The sequence below is a fragment of the Acanthochromis polyacanthus genome, chromosome 2 (assembly GCF_021347895.1).
Source record: "Acanthochromis polyacanthus isolate Apoly-LR-REF ecotype Palm Island chromosome 2, KAUST_Apoly_ChrSc, whole genome shotgun sequence".
NCBI classification, from domain to species: Eukaryota; Metazoa; Chordata; class Actinopteri; family Pomacentridae; genus Acanthochromis; species Acanthochromis polyacanthus.
The window spans coordinates 8,430,536-8,450,146 of NC_067114.1; the positions used below are offsets into that span (position 1 = coordinate 8,430,536).

The 19,611-nt window shown below is 40.5% G+C and overlaps 3 protein-coding genes across 6 annotated transcripts in view; 2 read left to right on the forward strand and 1 right to left on the reverse strand.

Moving 5' to 3' along the window:
* cdh15 (cadherin 15, type 1, M-cadherin (myotubule)) overlaps positions 1-4,155 on the forward strand; it is a 57,889-nt gene extending 53,734 nt beyond the window's left edge. For all 3 annotated transcript variants that reach the window (XM_051944265.1, XM_022201368.2, XM_051944266.1), the window contains 3 exons: positions 1,014-1,162; positions 1,465-1,656; positions 3,265-4,155. In XM_051944265.1, the coding sequence (XP_051800225.1) occupies positions 1,014-1,162; positions 1,465-1,656; positions 3,265-3,465 (542 nt within the window). In that variant the 3' untranslated portion in view covers positions 3,466-4,155. The remainder of the gene's footprint in view (positions 1-1,013; positions 1,163-1,464; positions 1,657-3,264) is intronic.
* A 127-nt stretch (positions 4,156-4,282) lies between these two features.
* On the reverse strand, positions 4,283-12,995 carry spg7 (SPG7 matrix AAA peptidase subunit, paraplegin). The gene is made up of 17 exons (XM_022201356.2): positions 12,454-12,995; positions 11,801-11,903; positions 11,622-11,711; positions 11,270-11,511; positions 11,043-11,182; positions 10,797-10,899; positions 10,580-10,705; positions 10,203-10,365; positions 9,707-9,880; positions 9,508-9,632; positions 7,984-8,086; positions 7,697-7,807; positions 7,477-7,592; positions 6,815-6,971; positions 6,425-6,588; positions 6,215-6,292; positions 4,283-6,098 (listed from the first exon to the last, which is right to left on the reverse strand). The coding sequence occupies exons 1-17, from the start codon at positions 12,670-12,672 to the stop codon at positions 5,892-5,894; spliced, it is 2,421 nt and encodes an 806-aa protein (XP_022057048.1). The 5' UTR covers positions 12,673-12,995; the 3' UTR covers positions 4,283-5,891.
* Positions 12,996-15,452: 2,457 nt separating this feature from the next.
* ankrd11 (ankyrin repeat domain 11) overlaps positions 15,453-19,611 on the forward strand; it is a 105,739-nt gene continuing 101,580 nt past the window's right edge. For both annotated transcript variants that reach the window (XM_022201336.2, XM_022201343.2), the window contains exon 1: positions 15,453-15,916. The gene's annotated coding sequence lies outside the window, so the exon portion shown is untranslated. The remainder of the gene's footprint in view (positions 15,917-19,611) is intronic.

The following is a 19,611-nucleotide window of genomic DNA, read 5'->3' on the forward strand; positions in this document are numbered from 1 at the left end:
GTCATAGTGCCACCTGCTGGCAACAGAAATTCCTTTTGCAACAAAATATAATCTGTTTTACATGAAACTTACAGTCTGTTCTACACATGGGTCAATATATAATTGAGGGACTTTTGAAGTCCATGGCATATGTCTTGCATACATTTTTATTAAAAGTAAAAAAAACCAAAACTAATGTCTTTTCTGTTCATTATGATCATGTCTTTACAGATTCCATAATTATTTATTATGGAAACAATCACTTATTAATAAAAAAATGACTGGATATCACTAAAATGTCAACTAAATAACCATCCAAATTTAATAACAACCACCTCCTAATTAGCTAAACAGTAATAAAATGAGCTTATTCAAAAATGTTTTGATTGTGTTCTTTTTATTAGGTTGAGATAATCATGACAGATATTTCTTTGTTGGCAATATATCAAACTGAAGAATCTTTCTGTAAAAATGCCATGTGGTGTTTGGTTATAGGCGGCCATGTTGATTTCAGGCCTGAAAACAGCAAAAGTGTCAACTATGATAGAAAAAGTCCCACAATTATATATTGACCCACATATGTAAAGTGATATATTGTGGATGTTCCCAAACATATATAAACAAAGTCATATCTAAGTCATTTATTTACCCTCCAGGGCAGAAACACAACCACATCTCCACAATTAAAGCCCTTGAATTGGGCGACTCCACCATGCATGACGGTCAGGGTCCGATTATCACAGTTGTAGTTGAGATGTTTGAGAGAAATTTAAGTTTAGGTTTTAGGAGGAACAACATATAATACACAAAAATGGCAATAAGGGAATCTAAAATGTGAGTATGCCTGAATTAAAATAATTAACAGAAAAACACTTGGAAGTGATTTTGGCTATTTTTTTTTAAAACCCTAATGCTAAAAAATATGGTGTTTCAGCCAAGATTCCTACCTGACATTGTATATATGTATGACAATGACGGAAATAAATAGTTGCAGCCGTATAATCAGATAAACAGAAATGAATTATTATTTGCAGTGCTGCTTCTGCTGGCTGTGGCTTTGACCTCCTGTGGGAGACGCCACCATATCAAGAAAGGAACGGCTCTGCTTGTTGGAGAGTCAGAAGACGACATACGAGACAATGTGTTCAACTACGATGAGCAGGGAGGGGGTGAGGAGGATGAGGTGAGGTTTGCATGATTTGAGGGTTTGTTGAGAAATAACGATTTCTTTATGTTTTTTTGAGGTCTGTTTGGCTAAAATAGTGTTGTTTGTACAGTGTGGCTGCAGCAATTGTGAAACTGATATAAATGTTATTAGTTGGAAGTTGAAGAATGCAGTCGCACAAAAAGACAATGTAGCTGGTTGTATTTAAATGTAAATTAGCTTTGTTGTTGTGGTTTTGTTGGACTTTCTAGTTTGTGTATTACCTCTATTATTACAGCCCATGGAGAATCAACCTGTTGCCTTTTCCTCTCCTCCTACAGAATGCCTTTAACATCGACCTGTTGTGGAATCCCCATGATGCACCTTCAACCCCGGGGTCCTTCTACCCAGGGTCTGGCATCCCCCGAGGCAAGCAGCCCCTTAGGAAGGATGCCCCACATAACCTGCCCTCCCCAACTTACCCACGGAGGCCTCCTGCAGATCCCACTGACATCGAGGACTACATCAATGACGTAAGAGGCCCCTTATGTTTCGTTCCGTTTCATTTTAAAGTCATGTCAAAATACATATTCAACACCAGATTTCAAAATAAACCCAACAGTTTTATTTGCGAGGTTACTGGCATGCCTTTGAATATACAGTCAAACATGAGACAGGTAAGTGTAGATTTTCATGTTTTTCACTCCGCCAAGGAATGCAGCGAAGTTATGTGACAATTGCCGTATGTTTGTCTGTTTGTCTGTCTGTGTGTAACATTACTCAAAAACAGACAAACGGATTTGGATGAAATTTTCAGGGATGGTCAGAAATGACACAAGGACCACCTCATTAGATGTTGGCAGTGATGCAGCTTATAGTCTGGATCCATGGATTTAAGAATTTCCCTATCATGGCGAGATAGCGGCACGGCGTCACTGTAACTATGACAACATGTGGATGTTACGTCAGCTGCCTGCTGACGATCACATGATTGCGATCCTACTACAAATCAACTGCTGCGTACTTATCGGGACTTATTCGATGGAAATCATATGACTAAGCAGCCTTGACGGAGTACTGCGCTCTTTGAGTGCTTTTCTTGTTTTTATAATGCCATTAAATGATCCTTGGTCACAGCTGTGATTGTAAAAGAACAGCTATATTTTCAGTTTTCAAAGACGGTTCTTATTTTATTTTGTTTGAGACAAATTCTTCTATCTTCAGGTCTTGGAGAGTGCTCAGCTACTATATGGGGGAAAAAAAGTTTTTTGAAGCCTTTTGTGGCTCCAAAATGAGCTGCATGATGTGTGACAAACTGTCTCAATGATGTCACATTCTAGCTTTGCACAAACTGTTCACCTGTGCTTAAGACCAGCCATTTGAGTTTATATTAATGCATCACTCAGATCTCTGAACCAAAATGATGGTGGCAGTTTAGTTACATTGTGAAGGAAGAAGAATAAATGAATAAAAACAAAACATCTGTGGTTCAGCTGAATCAATTTTGATCCTTTTAAAAAAATATATGTCCATAGTAAACCTGATCAATTGTTACATGCCTAAAATGATGAGTCACACTTACTAGAAAACTAATTACTTACTTGGCTGTAAGTGTAGGTTTATTATATGTGCTGTTAAAGTAGGTATTGGTGCAGAACATACTCAGGAAAAGATCAATCAAAATTGTGAAGTAGGTTAGCTATAGAAATCCAGTTTTTATTTACATGTGTGATGGAACTATAGTGCTTTTTTAATGTAAGTAAATGATCGCTAAAATACTGTCGCCATTTATTTATTTTTATTTAATTAGACACTATGTTCAGAAAATAAACGTGGACTTTATTTGAAATAAGATGAGACTGTCTGTGATGTAGTTTCTGCATTTTTCTAGAAATAAGAGTAATCCTAATATGTATTCAACAGAATCCAAATAATATTAATTAAATATCTCCTCATTGTTTGCCTTACACATTATCCCAGCCCATTACACTGGATTTGCATGTGTAGATTTCAGAGACTGAATATAAAAGTAGATCCGTTGGTTCAAGAGTAAACTCCATCTATAATTAAAACTGCATTCCAGGAGTATTTGCTTTACCTTCTATCAACTCAAAAAAACGTTGCCATTTGTCTTCCCTAAGGGCCTCGAGGCTGCAGACAACGATCCTAATGTGCCTCCGTATGACACAGCGCTGATCTACGACTACGAGGGAGAAGGCTCGCTGGCAGGCAGCCTCAGCTCCATCGCTTCAGGCAGCTCTGACGAAGATCAGGACTACGACTACCTCAACGACTGGGGACCACGTTTTCAGAAACTGGCCAACATGTACGACCCACGTTAAGGGTTGGCAGCACCGCACAGAAAGAAGACCTGTGTGATTCACCAGCAGTTAGGGACACCGAACATGCCTCTGGTGTTTTATGGACACATATGAAAAGATTTTAGTCCAGGACAAGATTTGAAGTGTGCCAAGGAAAAATAAATGCTATGCAAAACTATGGGCCATAAATCTGATGTGCCTTTTATTGAGGATTATTTGGACAGAACTGACACAATGGCTCACTGCAAAGTTTTGTGGTTAGCTCAGGAAAAGTAAGAGAAAAGAAAACTGTGTGTTCCTGTGAACAGCCATGAGGAAAAGAAGCGTACATGCTTCAAGGCAGAACGTGTGTTGAAAAGTGTGTCCAAGTCTGCTGTCGTTGTTTCTCTTCAGACTTGGAGGCTAAGTAATGATGCATACAAGCCCGAGATACTGAAAAACGTATTTTAAATGTATTTCTTTTTTATATAAGGGGTTATTATTATTTTATAAGATGAATTTGCTTTGATATTCATTTTGTTTGTTTTTAATCAGAAATCCTCCATTCCAGCATCCGTTGATCTTTCTGGAAGTCATCTCTGCACAAATCATCCTGTAACACCCACTATTCTGCAGTCATTGTATTTGAAGGTGAAGTCTTGTACTGTTTTTTTTTTATGTTCATTGAATTTAGATTTTACCAGCATCTACAGAATAAATGGAAATCTTTTATTTAGCGTGTTTATTATTCACTGTAAAATAAGGCCCGCTTCAAAGGCTGCATTGATTTCCTCATAATTAATGCATATACTGCATAGCCCTAAACACTAAAATGACATACTGCTTAAGAAACAACACACAATATTTAAATAAACCTTTATTTAAATATTTGGCAACGCCATACTATGGGACTTCACATTCACTTGCAGCAAACAAACCACTGCAGTCCCGAACACAAACTTTTTTCCCCCGAGAAAACACCACCGATTCCACCCACTTACCTGGTCTGTATCATAGACTGTATATATAGTGGACGTAGCATCTGGCTCCAGAATTGAAGCAAACCCGGAAGTGTCAAAAACTTGCAATATCACGCCGTCTGCTAGGGTTGGCTCCAAAAAGCTTTTGCTCCATCGACCCCAATTCATTTTTGGAAAAAATAAAATTTGATAGACTGATTTTCTACAGCTCAGGATTTTTTTCCCGTTAGTTTTCATGGTCAAAATGAGAGATCAGGTGGCCGATCTTAAAATAAATCAATACTGAATTTTAAATAAATCGTTAAAGTTGGCGGAGCCAGGGGGCGTGGCTATATTTGATAGACAGCAACAGAAGCCTCTGCGGGAAAATGTGGGCGGGATAAGAGAGTCCTCAGCCAATCCTGCCCCTAGTTGCTCTCCGGTCCAGTCTGTTTGATGACGCTTTTTACGTCACTGGCTCCAAAAAATCCAAAACGGCGACCAGGAAGTAGCAAAATCCGGGCTTCATTTTATCGGCGTTGAAACCAATGGGTGACGTCACGGTTAGTTTACGCCTGGTCTGTATGTCTCATGGTGAGAAAAGGGCCAAAGTATTTACAGTAGTATCTGCTACTCAGTCACTATCAGGACACACACTTTGTTTTAGCCTTAGTGGAGTACTGCTAAGGAGCGCTGCATGTGTTCCATACAGCCTCTGACAAAATGTACTCAAATGCAGCATACTGTAAATATTCACAGCAATCTACTACAGCCTTTTACATTTCCTAACTGTAGCTTCACTGACAATAATACACAGCTTATCCTGTGAATATTAGTCACCTGATTAAATCAAAATGTATTTACTGCATGTCAACTGTGACAGCTTAGAGATACTGTAAGGTCTACTTTCTCAGTATGAAATAACTTGAGTTACCAATGTCCTAGCGGTTCCTTTGCAATGGCTTTTGCAGATGTGAAATAACTGATTTTCCAAAGAAATACTTGAATCCAAACCTGTATATGCTACAGTATATTTGCATAAATCTGATCACATCTATTACAGGCATTAGCACACGGTGTTGGGGAATTCTAAGACATAGCATTCAACTGCTGAATGCAGGTACAGTAAGTGCTCATAAGAGGGCTTTTCTAGATTGTCTGCACTTAATGCTTGTTGGAGACATCCGATTTAAATAGACTTAGTGCTGCTGTGGCATAATCATATGGCTGGACAGCAAGTGCATGAGCAGAATGGTCCTCCAAAATAATCAGTAAATTGTGGATCAGTATTCAGATTAGCTGAATGGCTAACCAGAAAACAAGTGCAAACGTTCTGCTGCACAGAAGCCTGCATGAGCTGCAGAGTTTTGGAAAATATGATTTCACTGTTGAGAGAACAAAGCTTCGAAGTGAGGCGTCCATACTGAGTTTTACAGAATATTGAGCAGCCCTTGATGATCCCACATGACACAGCAGTTGGAGAAGAGTTTTGAGACCTTCGCTGTAAGATCAGGCCAGCTGAGGATTCATGTCCTCTTCTCCATGTTTGTTGGAAGGTGGTTGAGGTTCATCCTCTCCTGAATCTTGTTTGTCCCTCTCAGCCTCCACCCAGCTCTGTGGCATGATCATTTTCTTGGGCCCATAGGGTGGCGGACCCAGCAAGGCTTCAATATCATCGTAGTTCACCACCTCACGCTCTAACAGCGCGTTAGCCAACTGCAAAGACAGACCCAACTAGTTGTGAAATCTAATACAGAAATACTGTGCTCAGTAGGCAAAAGGTTTCAGTCAAAATGTATAAAATGTAGGGTCAAAGGTGGAACCAAACTGACCAGTGTGAGCTTGTCTCTGTTGTCCAGTAGCAGCTTCTCTGTGTGCCTGTATGCACGGGCGATCAACATCTTAGCTTCCTAAAAGAACAGAAAAATGCAGCCACATTTATACCTAAGAAGCTATACTTGAAGGTGAAAACCTGAGTTCAGAGTCAACATTCATAGTGTGCTAATTTGAGAACGGAAAACCATTCCAATTTTAGAACCCACATGGTCCATCTGCTGCTGCAGGCCCTGGCTGAAAGGTCGCCGTCCGACAGCGCCTCGCTCCTCTGTGTCTGGGAATGAGACCTGTCCCACACTGTCACACATGCCGTACTGCTTCACCATAGAGTAGGCCACACGGGTCACCTTGCGCAAGTCATCTTGAGCTCCTGAGGGAACAAAAAAAGAAAATCAAAAAGAGTCTTAATCTTGTGTTTTCAAGTTAAACTCTTTATCTAGATTTAATACAAATTATTGGAGAATGTTTCTATTTGACATTTGACTAGTAGGTATGAGAAAACGATTTGAAAGCAGTCAGCAGCAGAAGTGGGAAGCATTCAGTGGTATTCATTTGAACAGGAAGTGATTAGTAAATATGTATTAGATGGAGGTTACCTGTAGTAACCTTGTTGAAGGTGATCGCCTCAGCAGCTCTTCCTCCCAGAGCCATACACATCCGCTCAAACAGCTGCTCCTTGGTGAACAAGTACTGGTCACGGGGTAAGATTTGGGCAAATCCCAGGGCAGCATTTGTCCTTGGAGCAATGGACACCTAAAGAAAGCACATGATTTATCAGTTTTTAAACAGGTGAACTGAACAGATGCAAAAGGTGGAATCTTGCTTCTTTTTTATGTGTTTATTCATGTTGTCCTTACATTTAAATTGTCTTTCATTCTGTACTTTTCCTCATTCAACAGTATAATATCAGTGGTCCTTATTCAAAACTCTATCTTAATGCAGTAGCGTCTACTCTTTCATTAGTATACTGACTAACAATTAATACCAGTCTATAGTCAAGCCTGTTTGATGTCCTGTTCAGTCTGTCTGGCTTTGAGTAATTTATCCACCTTGAGATAATGCACAGTTCCTGCATCTGTTAGAATTTACACTTAATCTTTCCTCTCCAGTAAATTACAAAGCACCAGTACGTCCCACTCTGGAAAATGCAAATACTTTATATGACAGACATACAATTACATCTTAAAGGATGTTCTTACACAGGGCATGCCTCAACATTGTAAGTAAAAGTCTCTGATATACAGAGAGTGTTACCTACCTTCATGACGGCCTCTGTGTGCTCCAGCAGCCATCCCACTAAGGCATGCCCAGACTCATGGAAGGCAACCACTCTCTGCTCCTCTTTAGACAGGATCTTACTCTTCTTTGCACTCCCTGAAGACACACACATACAAAGATTTGTCGGTTTATGTTAGAGTAGCAACTGAGAGATGTGAAATGTATGCTTCTCTTGCAGTACAGTGTTTGTATCACTGTACCTGCTATTACTCTCTCCACGGCATACTCAAAGTTAAAAGTATCAATGGATTTGTAGCCTTCTCTGGCAGCGTGCAGAGCAGCTTCGTTACAAATGTTAGCAATGTCAGCACCTGCAGGGACAAAAGAAGGTGGAAACAAAGGCTTCATAATTGACACGATGGAACTGACCTTTCAGCAGTGTTGTACTGTGATGTTTCGTAGTTGCTGATGAACTGGTAAAGTTTATTCATGGAGGCTGGTAATAATTCAGTTACAGCCACAGACAAAGCAGTGAATGGAAACGCACCACTGAAGCCTGGGGTGAGCTCAGCCAGACGCAGGGAGTAGAAATTAGCTGGTTGAGTCAGCTTCAAGATCTTGAGATGTTGCTCAAAGATTTCCTTCCTCTCCTGGATAACAGCAATAGGAATGAAACAAATTACATTTTAGTGAGGACTGCACAGTGATCAGAGGTTAGCACTACTGTCTCACAGCTAAATGACTGGGCCAAGGATCTTTCTGTGTGGAGATAGCATGTTCTCCCTGTGCTGTGAAGGTTTTCACCAGGTTCTCCGGCTTCCTCCCACAGTCCAAAAACACGCTGAGGTTAATTGGTGATTCTAAACTGTCCATAGGTGTGATTGTGAGTGTGATTGTTTGTCTCTATATGTAGCTGTTACGGCCACCAGTATTGGTGTGCCGTCTGGTTTTTGGGGTGATGTTCTGTTGGGCCATTGTGTGGGGGAAAATTACATGTGTGGGTTCAGCTGTGGTTCTTCCAGACTCTCTGGAACCCCAGCAGCCAGCCATTCCAGCTGATGACACCAGACCTGATTCCGGTTCTTCTCGCAACCTTCCTGATTGGGCCACCCTCCTGCTCCCCTCCACCTCTGACCAACCAGATGCTGCCATCACCACACCTGCAACCATGCCATTAGTCTGGGCGGCTGGTATTTGTGACCAGTCAACCCTGGTGCCTCTGTGTGAGATCATTTGTTTGCATTTTGATGAGTTTTGGTCTGTAGGTACGTGTGGTTGGGTTGGTGGGTACCACAGACCCTTTAGTCTGTAGACACTTGTGGTGGGTGCTCCAGACACTGTGGGCTTAGTGCAGAAGCCATTCGAGTTTTGAGTCTTCGTTACCTGTGTGGTCAATATGTATGAATGTGAGGCACCAGTTTTACTTAGTTTGTTTTTGCACACTTTAGTTTTTGTTACTGGTGGTGGCTGTTGCTGATGTAGTTATGTTTGGCTAGGGAGTTTAGTTGTTTTGTTTTTTAGATAGTTTGGGAACTCTGTTAGCCTTCGTTTTGTTCTGTTCTTTGCTTTAGCAACACTTACCAGTCTTGTGATCATTGTTGTCACTTTTATGTTCCTTTGCCACTAAGCAATAAGAGACTGGTGACCTGTCCAGGGTGTCCCATCCCTTCGCCCTAAGTCAGCTGGGATAGACTACAGGCTCCTTCCTCCTGTGACCCTAATGAAGACTTAGTTGTGTATAGATATTTGATGGTTTGAGAGTTCACTGAACAACTCTGTCTAATTTTACAACACAGTTAGCAAGGTGCAGTTATTAAGGTTTAGTCCCAATATTATGCTTGCCTACATTTAATGAAACGACATAAAATGATTCCAATTTCCAGGAAAGGAGTAGCTGCAAGTCTCAAGAACTGATGAAAAACATGGCATGATTTGGTGAGTAATCGTTCAACCATAACATTGTATTGTTTGATTAACTGAAACGGAATATCACGTTTTGTCACCAACTAAGCAGAATGCAGTAATACATCACAGTTTAAGACCACTGGTAACTATGAGTGCTCAAGAGTACCTGCAGTGTTGGCAGATCTATAAAGATGTGTCTGTCCAGTCTGCCTGGTCTCATGAGTGCATTGTCCAAGATATCTGCTCTGTTAGTAGAAGCGAGGACAATGACATGGTCTGTTGTTCCCATTCCTGCAAAAGAACAAGTTTCATTATTCTGCCTGGCAGAGTCAACAAACTGCTCTGAAACTCCATGTCTTACTCACCATCCATTTCAACCAGCAGCTGGTTGAGTGTCTGCTCCTCTTCAGTATTGGAGAAACCTGACATGTTGGTGGAGCGCTTTTTTCCCACTGCATCAATCTCATCGATGTAGACGATGCAGGGCGCTCGAGCACGCGCCTCCTTAAACAGACTCCTGACCCTGGCAGCACCCAGGCCTTCAAACAAACACAAAGGAAGACACATCAAACCTGAGGAGTAGCATACAGCATCTAATGAGGCTTAAGAAGTTAAAGCTCTAATACAGTAAGGCTGTTATTTAAAGGCTGTCTGATGTAAATTATATTTTCCCAACAAAATTCAGAGAAACAAATATTTTCATCCAGAAAAGTCTTTTTTTTTTTTATTACAGTATATGCTACACTGCATCACAATAGTACCATGGCCAACAATATCGACTTGCAAAATGACTGGTGGCATTGTGTTGATACATTTTGACCGAATATGTGTGATACTAACTGATTGTGCCTTCTTACATACCCCCAATGACCTCCACAAACTCAGAGCCAGCCATAGCCAGAAAAGGCACCTGAGCCTCGGTAGCTACAGCCTTAGCCAGCAGAGTCTTCCCACATCCTGGAGGCCCAAGCAGCAACGAACCCTTGGGAACCTTGGCTCCCAGCTGAAGGTATCGTTCTGGATTCTGTCGATAAAGACACCAACATGAAAAGTTTTGTGAGATTTGGTTGGTAAATACAAATGAATCAAGTTCATTATGTTTATACTGTAGCAAGAGTTGAAGCAAACCATCAGTTGGATTTACTTTATCCTTAGAATTGGTATTAAATAGTGTGTGCATTGCATGGCTGAAGTACGATGCAAGAAGAGCGTATAAAAATGTGAGGCTGTTTTCCTACCTTGAGGTAGTCAACAAATTCCTTAACTTCCATCTTAGCCTCATGCATGCCTGCTACATCTTTGAAACTCACACCTTTACCCGATTTGCCGTCCACAATGGTGAATTTGGCCATCTTCAGCTGATTCTGTTAAGTATATTGTTGTGATACACAATTAATACATGGATCAAATTGGGGCAACAAAATAAATGCTGATTTGCTCAAGTGTGTCACTCACAAAAGCACTGAAGCCGCCTTCTCTGCCACCCATGCCTGCTAATCGAAAAATATACCAGAGAATAGCCACGCCTATGGCAGCCATCCCCAGAGCATAGACTGCACTGCAAAGTGAAGAGATTTTTAAAAAGTTAACACTTTTTTCACTCTGTATGAAGATAGGATTCCTTGAAAATGCTTAGCAACCTTATTTACCCTATAAATTGATTGCTTTTAAAGTCTCCTTTGAGAAAAGTTATGTACTTACTTCCCAAAGAATCCAGTGCGTTTGTAGGACACTGGTATTCTGTCCTTAGTGTCAATATTCAGCTCCTCCTCAGCAGCTCTCAGCTTCTCCTCAAATTTGTCAATATTGGCAACCTGCATTCTGTACATGAGTGCCAGCCTCTGCAAAGCACGAAGGGTTAGCATGCACATCTGCCCTAGAGGTTCATACACTAACTGTGTGTTCACATAAAATCCTGCACAACATACAGGCCTTCCAAAGATAACTGCTCCAGGATGAAGGTAGATTTCTACAATGTCGCTCTCAGGAACAACTTGCACTCGTGACACCTCTCCCTTGGCCAACATCTCATGGACAAAGTCATTCCAGGAGATGTTCCCACCGCTGGAAGTGAGAGAGTTTAGCAGGCTCATAATGAGGGCTATGAGAAAGAGGGTCCGCAGGCGCTCCCGGTACATCTGATCGTCCTGCTCACGGCGTTTCTTCTCCTCTGAAAGGCAAAACAGAGAATAAAGAGGAAGATTGGAGAAAGAAATTACAATGACAGTCAGATGTGGTGTAGTTATTTAATAGTCATAGCTAAAGCGCTTTATCACTTACCTTCATCTTCCTCTGGAGTTTTTCCGTTTGGTCCACCACTTTTGTTTTTTTCTTGTTTAGACTGAGACGTGCTAAAGAAGTTTGTTGCCCCTGAAATGAAAGTGGTTTTCAGCATAAGCAGCTACAAGTAAGTAAAACATGCTGATTCATAGGAATACTAAGGTAAACTGAATGTTTACCTAAAAGATTTACCAAACCAACAGGGTTTCTCAGCAGGTTGCTCCTAATTAACTCTTTGCTGAGTCCCAACATGCCGGGACCCAAAGGTCTGTGGAGAAAACTCTGATAAGGGAATGTAGGGACAAAATTAGTAGAATTACAATAACAATGCAACAACACATTAGAATAACAATAATAGTCACAATCATTAAACATATCCTGGCAAACAATTTCTTCAACTCCACACTAGTATAACACAAGATGTAAAATAATAAAATAAAAATAATAATTGGATTGCAATGTTTTTACAGGTGGTTTCGGTAGGAGTAGTAATTGTGGCATTTCTTTTCCATCACCCAAAAAAAGTCATGAAAATGATTTTGTGATTTTCGCTGCAGACTGTACCAAACAAGCACGCTGCTTTTTGTCTGCAGAGTGCAGTGTACAGGTTGGTACATCTCTGCAACACCGCAATACTTTATTTAAAACTGTATATTGTGACACATTGTAGATCGTGTCATAATTAATCAGCTTTCATTTTACAAAGTCACGTGTTTCTATGGCAACATAAATTACTCACATCATCAACCATGAACAGAGGCCAATGTGGAGTTTCACTTTAAGAAAGCACTCACCAAAATGTATGTATTCTCTCTGGTGTATTTCGACTTACCTGGAGGAGTTTCTCTGGCTGTCTTGTGAGTGTTCGCTCTGATTTCGAAAGAGGCGTTTTCCTGACATTGACACATCTGGACAGCACATTTCTAACACTATGGCTAAATATCTGTTTCTTTGCTAATACATGAGAGTTTCGCGTTGACAGTCCCCACAACAAACCTCCGCTGTACTTTCTACAAACGCCACCACTGCGGTGCAACAATAAAGCTGACATAATGCCTACTATGAGTGCAACTGAACACTAACTGAACAACCGCAATGCCATAGCTATCAGTCTTATAAGGGCTAACACCGAGCTGGTGTTGTATAAGTCTCTTGTTTACCTCCAACCCCGGGTTAGAGCTAGCATGCTAAGTTAGCAAAGATGTCAACTCTGCAACCATCTGCATCCGGACTTCCTGGGCAAAAAAAACAAAACAAAAACAAAAAACTTAAGTTTACTCTAAAATTGATTTAACCGCAATTGATTTGTTATTACTGTTGTACAGACACAGTTTCATATGCGTTAAATATTAAATAATACAGTTGCGCAGCTCCAAGCTCGAACTTTCAACTTCAACCTTTCTTGTTGATCTTCAAGGACCTGCAAGCTGCGCAGATGTTTGCGCAGGATTTATACAACACTAGAGTAGTGCAAACTTTATCACATTTCAGTCAGTTATTTACTGAACGCAGCCTTATGTACTGGCTTTTTGTTGCAGCCAAATTCTTAACACTTTTTAAGGCTAATATTGACTGTGAATATGTTCAGTTTATTGAACTGCCCTTAATATGAAGAACAACCATCAGTACAATTTATTCCATCCATCCATTCTCTATACACCGCTTTATCCTCACCGGGGTCGCGGGCTGAAGCCAATCGCAGCTGACTCGGGCCAAGGCAGGGGACACCCTGGACAGGTCGCCAGTCTGTCGCAAACAATCACACCTACGGGCAATTTAGAGTGATCAGTTAACCTCAGCACGTTTTTGAAACGGGGATCTTCTTGCTGCAAAGCGAAAGTGCTAACCACTACGCCGCCGTGCAGCCCGCCCCAAAATGTATTCATGCTTTATTATTTAGCAAGCATGTTGACTGAATAATAAAGAACAAACAACTGTACAAAATAAATTAAATATTTAAAGGATTCAGATATATTTTATTTCAAATATGATTGTGGTGTCTCAACATTAATACTGAAATTAGTCAGGTAAATTTGCACAAAGGTTTTGACCTTATTGTTTGATTGAGTTAGCTGGTTGTATTTAACTGGACTATAAACAAAAAATAGCAATATGATACATACAATATATCTAAACTAGTGAGATGTTTTTTTATAATATATCCTATTGTAGAGTCTTAAGAATAATATTTCAGTTAGTTTGGTAAATCTGTATCATAAATAACATTATGTGGTCTTATTTATTTAGTCAGTAAAGTTCTAATTTGAATATAATACTGTAATGTCTTAAGCATTAAATTGATAAATTAGCAAGGTCAATTTGTGTATTATATATAATTATTATCATATGTGTAATATTATTTACATATGATAAAACATTTTAGACTTATAATTGTTCATGTACCTTAAAGTTGTATTTGTACTTTTTTTTATAGCTAAATTTGTAACATCAGTCTGGTATGATATGCCTACTGGAAGGCACTTTCATTCAACGTCTGTTATTTTTAATGTGCTACATGAACAATTGTGACTTGACTTCACAAAACATATAATAAATTCACAAAACAATCATGATAAAGACCTACTGTATAACACTAAAATGTTAATGTTAGAAACACACATAACACAAAATACAATAATTGCTTTGGGGTCGGGGTAGAAAAGCAGAAAAAGAAAACCTCTTAATTATTTGTCAGGATAGCAGCAGTGATGCAGATAGTAAAAATTACAATGTTTTCTTCTTTCCAATGTTTATGTCTTGAATTCAGAATTAGATCTCTGAGGATCGTAGGTCTCTGACACCGCTAAGAAAAATACTTATAGTATTTTGTATTATGTGTTCGTCCTCCAGCAGAGAGCGCTATTGGTTAAGTTCCCTGAGCAGAGCTTTGTCCAGTTAGGTTTTGCAATATTTATGCATTTTATCCTGTACTGTTTATGATTGGAAAGAACTTTATTGTCAATTGTAAAATGTTTTTCGTAAAATCCTCACACTAGGTCTGGAGCAATAGTGTTGCCCAAAAATATCACCTCGGCTTGTTATCTTAATGGTGTCTGCTTGTAAATAATCACTGCACTGCTGTCGTGAAAAGCGACGTGTACAGGTTAGTTTGAATGACATATTAAGTAGTCCAATCAGAGTGGGGGCATATTCTCTCAGCCAATGGGAGTATTTGTATCATGCCTTCGCGTTACATTTTGGCCATGGTTGCGTTAAGTTTGTTCACCGGAACGCTCCGCTTCCTTGCTGACTCAGTCTCCTCTGACCTATACCCTATATTACATTTCCAACCCTTCCGTCTGAAACTAAACTCACTTCTGGACAGACACCAAAATAAATGGACGTTTTCGGACTAATACAGGCCATAATACATCTCTGCTACGAGTATAAAATTAACTACTACAGAGATTTGATGCATAATTTCTATGAAAACCTCAATTCGCAACATTTAAAAGGGCTCACAAATATTCACAATATTTTTTTCGCAAAACATAGTAACGTTCGCATTTGAAATAACCCACACAAATCTGATTGCACAACGACGAGTCAGGATAAACAAAGTTAAAGGTTTCCAGAAATGTAGAAAACGAGTGCACCCAACCCCTGTACTCCATTTCCTTTTCTTGGTCTCCAACTATATAATGGAGTGTGGTCTCTTGCGTTTGAAACTGTAAATCGTGGCCAGCCACGTTGGAGCTCTACTCGAGTTCGTTGTGAAGCTACAATAAGCTGCTGTGCCGATCCAAAATGGCGTCCATTTCATCATGCGCTGAAAGGCTATCCGCCTACAGCGCCAGAGCCAATCAGAACTGTCGTTTCATCCCGGATGCGTTTCCGTCCCGAGCGTCCATACACTGAAGTCAAAGGCCGCTCGAAAACCGCTCGAATGGGTTGGCGGAGAGGATTAAACCGAAACAAAAATATGATCTTTTGATGGTTTACGTTTAGCCAAGCAAGCCTATCGGTATGCAGATGGACTGTTGAAGGTTTGTAGTTTGTGGCGACGATGAAATAGCTACGCTGAAAACGAATTCTCGTGGATATTTTAGTGTTTTTTTTCTTTGGACGCCTGTCTGTTGGTCTACACGGTTTTAACAAGCTAACGCTAGCCTCGACTCTCGTGAGCTGCTTTTGAGCTGCGATGGTCGTCGCGGCTTTATGCGGATGTCTCCAGAGCAGTATGTGTTGAACCGACGGCAACAAATGGGAACATCCAGCATCGGCCGAAAGCACCGCGGGATAGACTAAACGTTAAAGATTCAGAATTATTTGAATTTGTGGGAATTCAGACAGAGGTAAGTCTCCCTTTACTGGACCTGCATGGCTAGCATGTTAACAACAACAAACTGACTCTTGCTGTCCCCATGGTTAACTCGGGTTATAGTGTGCTGCGACAAAGGTCAAGTCGCAAAATCTTCAGTTACTTAGGTTTTGAAGCTTTGAATTGTTGCTTTATAGTTATATGATAATGTAATTTGCTTGTCTTCATTATAAGTACGCCAATAATTGCCTTTTTAGCACACTTCCCATGTGACTGACGTTAGCTGGGTTTTTGGAGATGATGTTAATTTGGTCTAAGAATTTATTTACATTTTGTATTGCACACTGAGGTGAATATCTGGGGTATATACATCAAATCGAAGTTAGGTGTGGTGAATATTTGCCAGTGTGTGATGGGATTTGCAGTGATTGTGTTGATATTTCAAAATTGAGCAAAAATGGGGATCAGTAGCTGCATACGTCGATACAACAGTTCCACGTATGTGCATGCTAACAGAATGACAGACCAGCGTCGTGCATTTGTTTTGGAGAGCTTGTTTTGGAAACACGGGGGATTTTATTTATGCTGTCCCTCTACAGTAAGTTCTAGTGTCATAATTTGCTGATATTACATATTCAGGATTCGCACTCATGGGTTCTTCCATATCCCTGACAATAATTAACATTATATTTCTCAAGGGAGTGCACCAGTAACATCTACATGTTGACCTATTTTTAAATAGCATAATGGCATTGCTTATTTGGCCGTTAACTTAGTGCAATACTCGTCTACCTGCTTTTCCAGTTAGGTGTGTACAGCGTCTTAAATTCATAGCATGTGGCACTGTGTCTTGATCATTTACTGGTCTGTTCTAGCACTAAAGCAAAATGGATGTGCTGCAACTCTGTGTAGAATTAAAGCAATGAATAAGATTGTCAGAATTAAAACTGATGAAGAAAATGTATGTGCTTCGTGGGGCTACTTAAAGAATGCTCTGAAATACCCACAGGCTATCTGGATTCATCACTAAGTGTCTGTATACAGTTAGTCTAACAGCGGGGTGTATGGATGGATAATGGTCTCAACTGGCTGTGTTGGTTTGGTGGAGTGTGTGTTTTTTGTGTTTAATAATATGAAAAGGAGGAGCACAACATGGTGGGATTAGAGATGAGCTGTTGAAAAGATGGAATATGGAGGAGAAGCTTGCCACTTTGGTGCAGTACCAGTGCTGAGGAAAACACTGCAGTGCCGCTGGTGGTGTTTTCCACCAAGATACTGAGAGTGTTCTAGCTTGTTGGGGCGTTCATGTTGACTACACTGCAGAGGCAGTGATGCATATCTCTGTCTCCTTTGAGCTTGCGTAGGTCCTGTTTGTCTGTGCTGTAGTTAAAGCCTCAATGCAATTGGTATCATACTCCCTATTCTGTTATACATGACGATTGTGATGTGTGGGATTTAGAAGTAATATTTGTGTTTTTGCAGACTTGTAACCAAATGGGATCTCTAGTACATTGCAATATATCACTGTGTTTATTTTGTGCATGTTAGATAATTCACTGAGTAAAAATCTCTGAAGTTTCTCATTAGCCTATGAAGTGCAGTCGCTGTGCTGCTAGGACAATCAATCCGTTTAGTAGTAATAATGAGTTCGGTTTTAAGTCAAAATATGTTTTCAAAAGTACTCATAATTGCCATGCTACTTGACTTTCCTGAACTGTATGTTCCATCCGGTTCCCATTAGTGTTGGCTAGATTTTGCCTCAGTTCCTATAAGTGGTACCAGAGAATTAAGGCATGCCCTCTGCCTACAGCAGGAAATTGAGTTCTGCTGGGGTCACAAAGGTCCTGAGCTTGGGAAAGAAATGCAGACTGACTCTCTATGATTCTGCTTTTCTGCTACCAAACAGTGACTCTTGTGTCTCCAAAATCTAGGCTCCACTAATGGCTAGGGTTTTTTTTGCGGATTTGGGAAATTTTCTGACCTGTATGCACCTCAGTTATTCAACCTCTGGGTTGCTAGCATGTCAGCCTGTTATGAAGTGTGGTTGTAAACATGAGTCAGTGCTCTGATTCCCCTTCTCGATTTGAGAACACTTTTAAAGATTTCTGTTTATCTGATTCTTAGGTAGACTACCACACATTTTGTAAACTGACTCGAAGGCTAGTGTAAAGACAAACACAAGTATATGCATCATTGCGTCAACACAGCCATAGTGAAAGGAAGATAGCGGGTCTGTCTTGATTGCTGTGTTTGGGTGGCATGACCGTAGCTGTTGCACAGGACAACCTGACCAGTATTTTGACCACGTCCAAAGATAACCTGTGAGAATTACTGAATAATGTAGGATGCCCAAGTATTGATATTAAGACCTGAATGAGGGCAGAAATGTCACCAAGACATGGAAAGCACGGGATGATAAACGAGAGTAGTAGTTGCAAAACAGACCTCATGATTCAGAAAATGACTCTGTAAATTAACTGTTGAGTAGGATTGTTCACTGTATTTTCAGAAGTGACCGTGTTTGTCAGACTGTTATGGGATGCAAGTTGCATTGTGTTTACAAACTTAAGCCAGCCAGTGTCACCTTAATTTAGTGTTTTTAGTGAAATTGATCTGTATTTTTTAGGGCTGGCCCAAATAGTGGTTTCTGGCTCCGAATATTCAGGCCCTATTAAAGACGAATATCCGGATATTCGTTCCGCCCCGTAACGTCTGACCGGGGGGGGGGCCGAATAGTCGGATCCGTTAGTCTGGTCTCCCGGGTCCATATTTTGCCCTCGTTTAGTCTTTAGTAAACTGAAGAATTCCCAAACACCGGTCTTCAGCATCTTGTCTTGTGTTTATGCAACGAAGTGAAGCGTGACTTCAGAGTCGGCAGCCACCCGGCCATTCGGGTGGTGTTTACAAACACGAATGGAGGAGCCGAAATGAGCCGAAGAACACGGCGGGATGAGCCGAAATGGGCCGAAGGCGCAGGAAAGAGACGAGTTCCGAATATTTTTGTCTGGGGGGAGGAGGGGGTGATCGACATATGTGTATATGTTATAGACATATGTGTATATGTTTATGTGATCACAGGACGAGATGAGCCGATGTGGGCCGAAGGCAGAGGGAAGACAGTAACGCTGCATATTCTTTCCGCCCGGTGACGTCCGACGAGGGGGGGGGAGCGAGGGGAGGAGGGGGGCGAATATTCGGATACCAAATTAATATCGGGATAATGTTGTTGCGAACGAATATTCGGATATTCGGGATATCCAGGTCCAGCCCTAGTATTTTTAGGGTGAATTTCATTGTATGTGTACCTTGCTGAGTATTATTGTGTTCTTTGTAGTGTTTGTCCCTGAAATTTAAGGCAGGCCAAGTGTAGTCCATTTAAACGTGATTACAATATGGCAACCAGTCTGTAGTCCTTGGCAACCAAAAGCTGATAGTTGGTAGTTAGGGTGACAGTTGTGTAAAATTGCAAATTTAATTTGCGAGACTTTGCACCATCACTTCCTTTGTTTTTTTTTTTTTGTTGTTGTTGTTTTCTTTTTTTAGTAGATGTCTGTGTGTGAATCAAGTGCTCTTTTATCTGCACTTGTCCATCTTGAAGGAGAAGATTGCATTTAATTGATCCAATATGCCAAACATCTGCTTCAGTTTCAGGTCATTAGTTGTTCTTCTACAATTTATAAATTTGGAGTTTTTGGCTGTTAAGTAATTTCATGTGATCAGTTTTGGGGT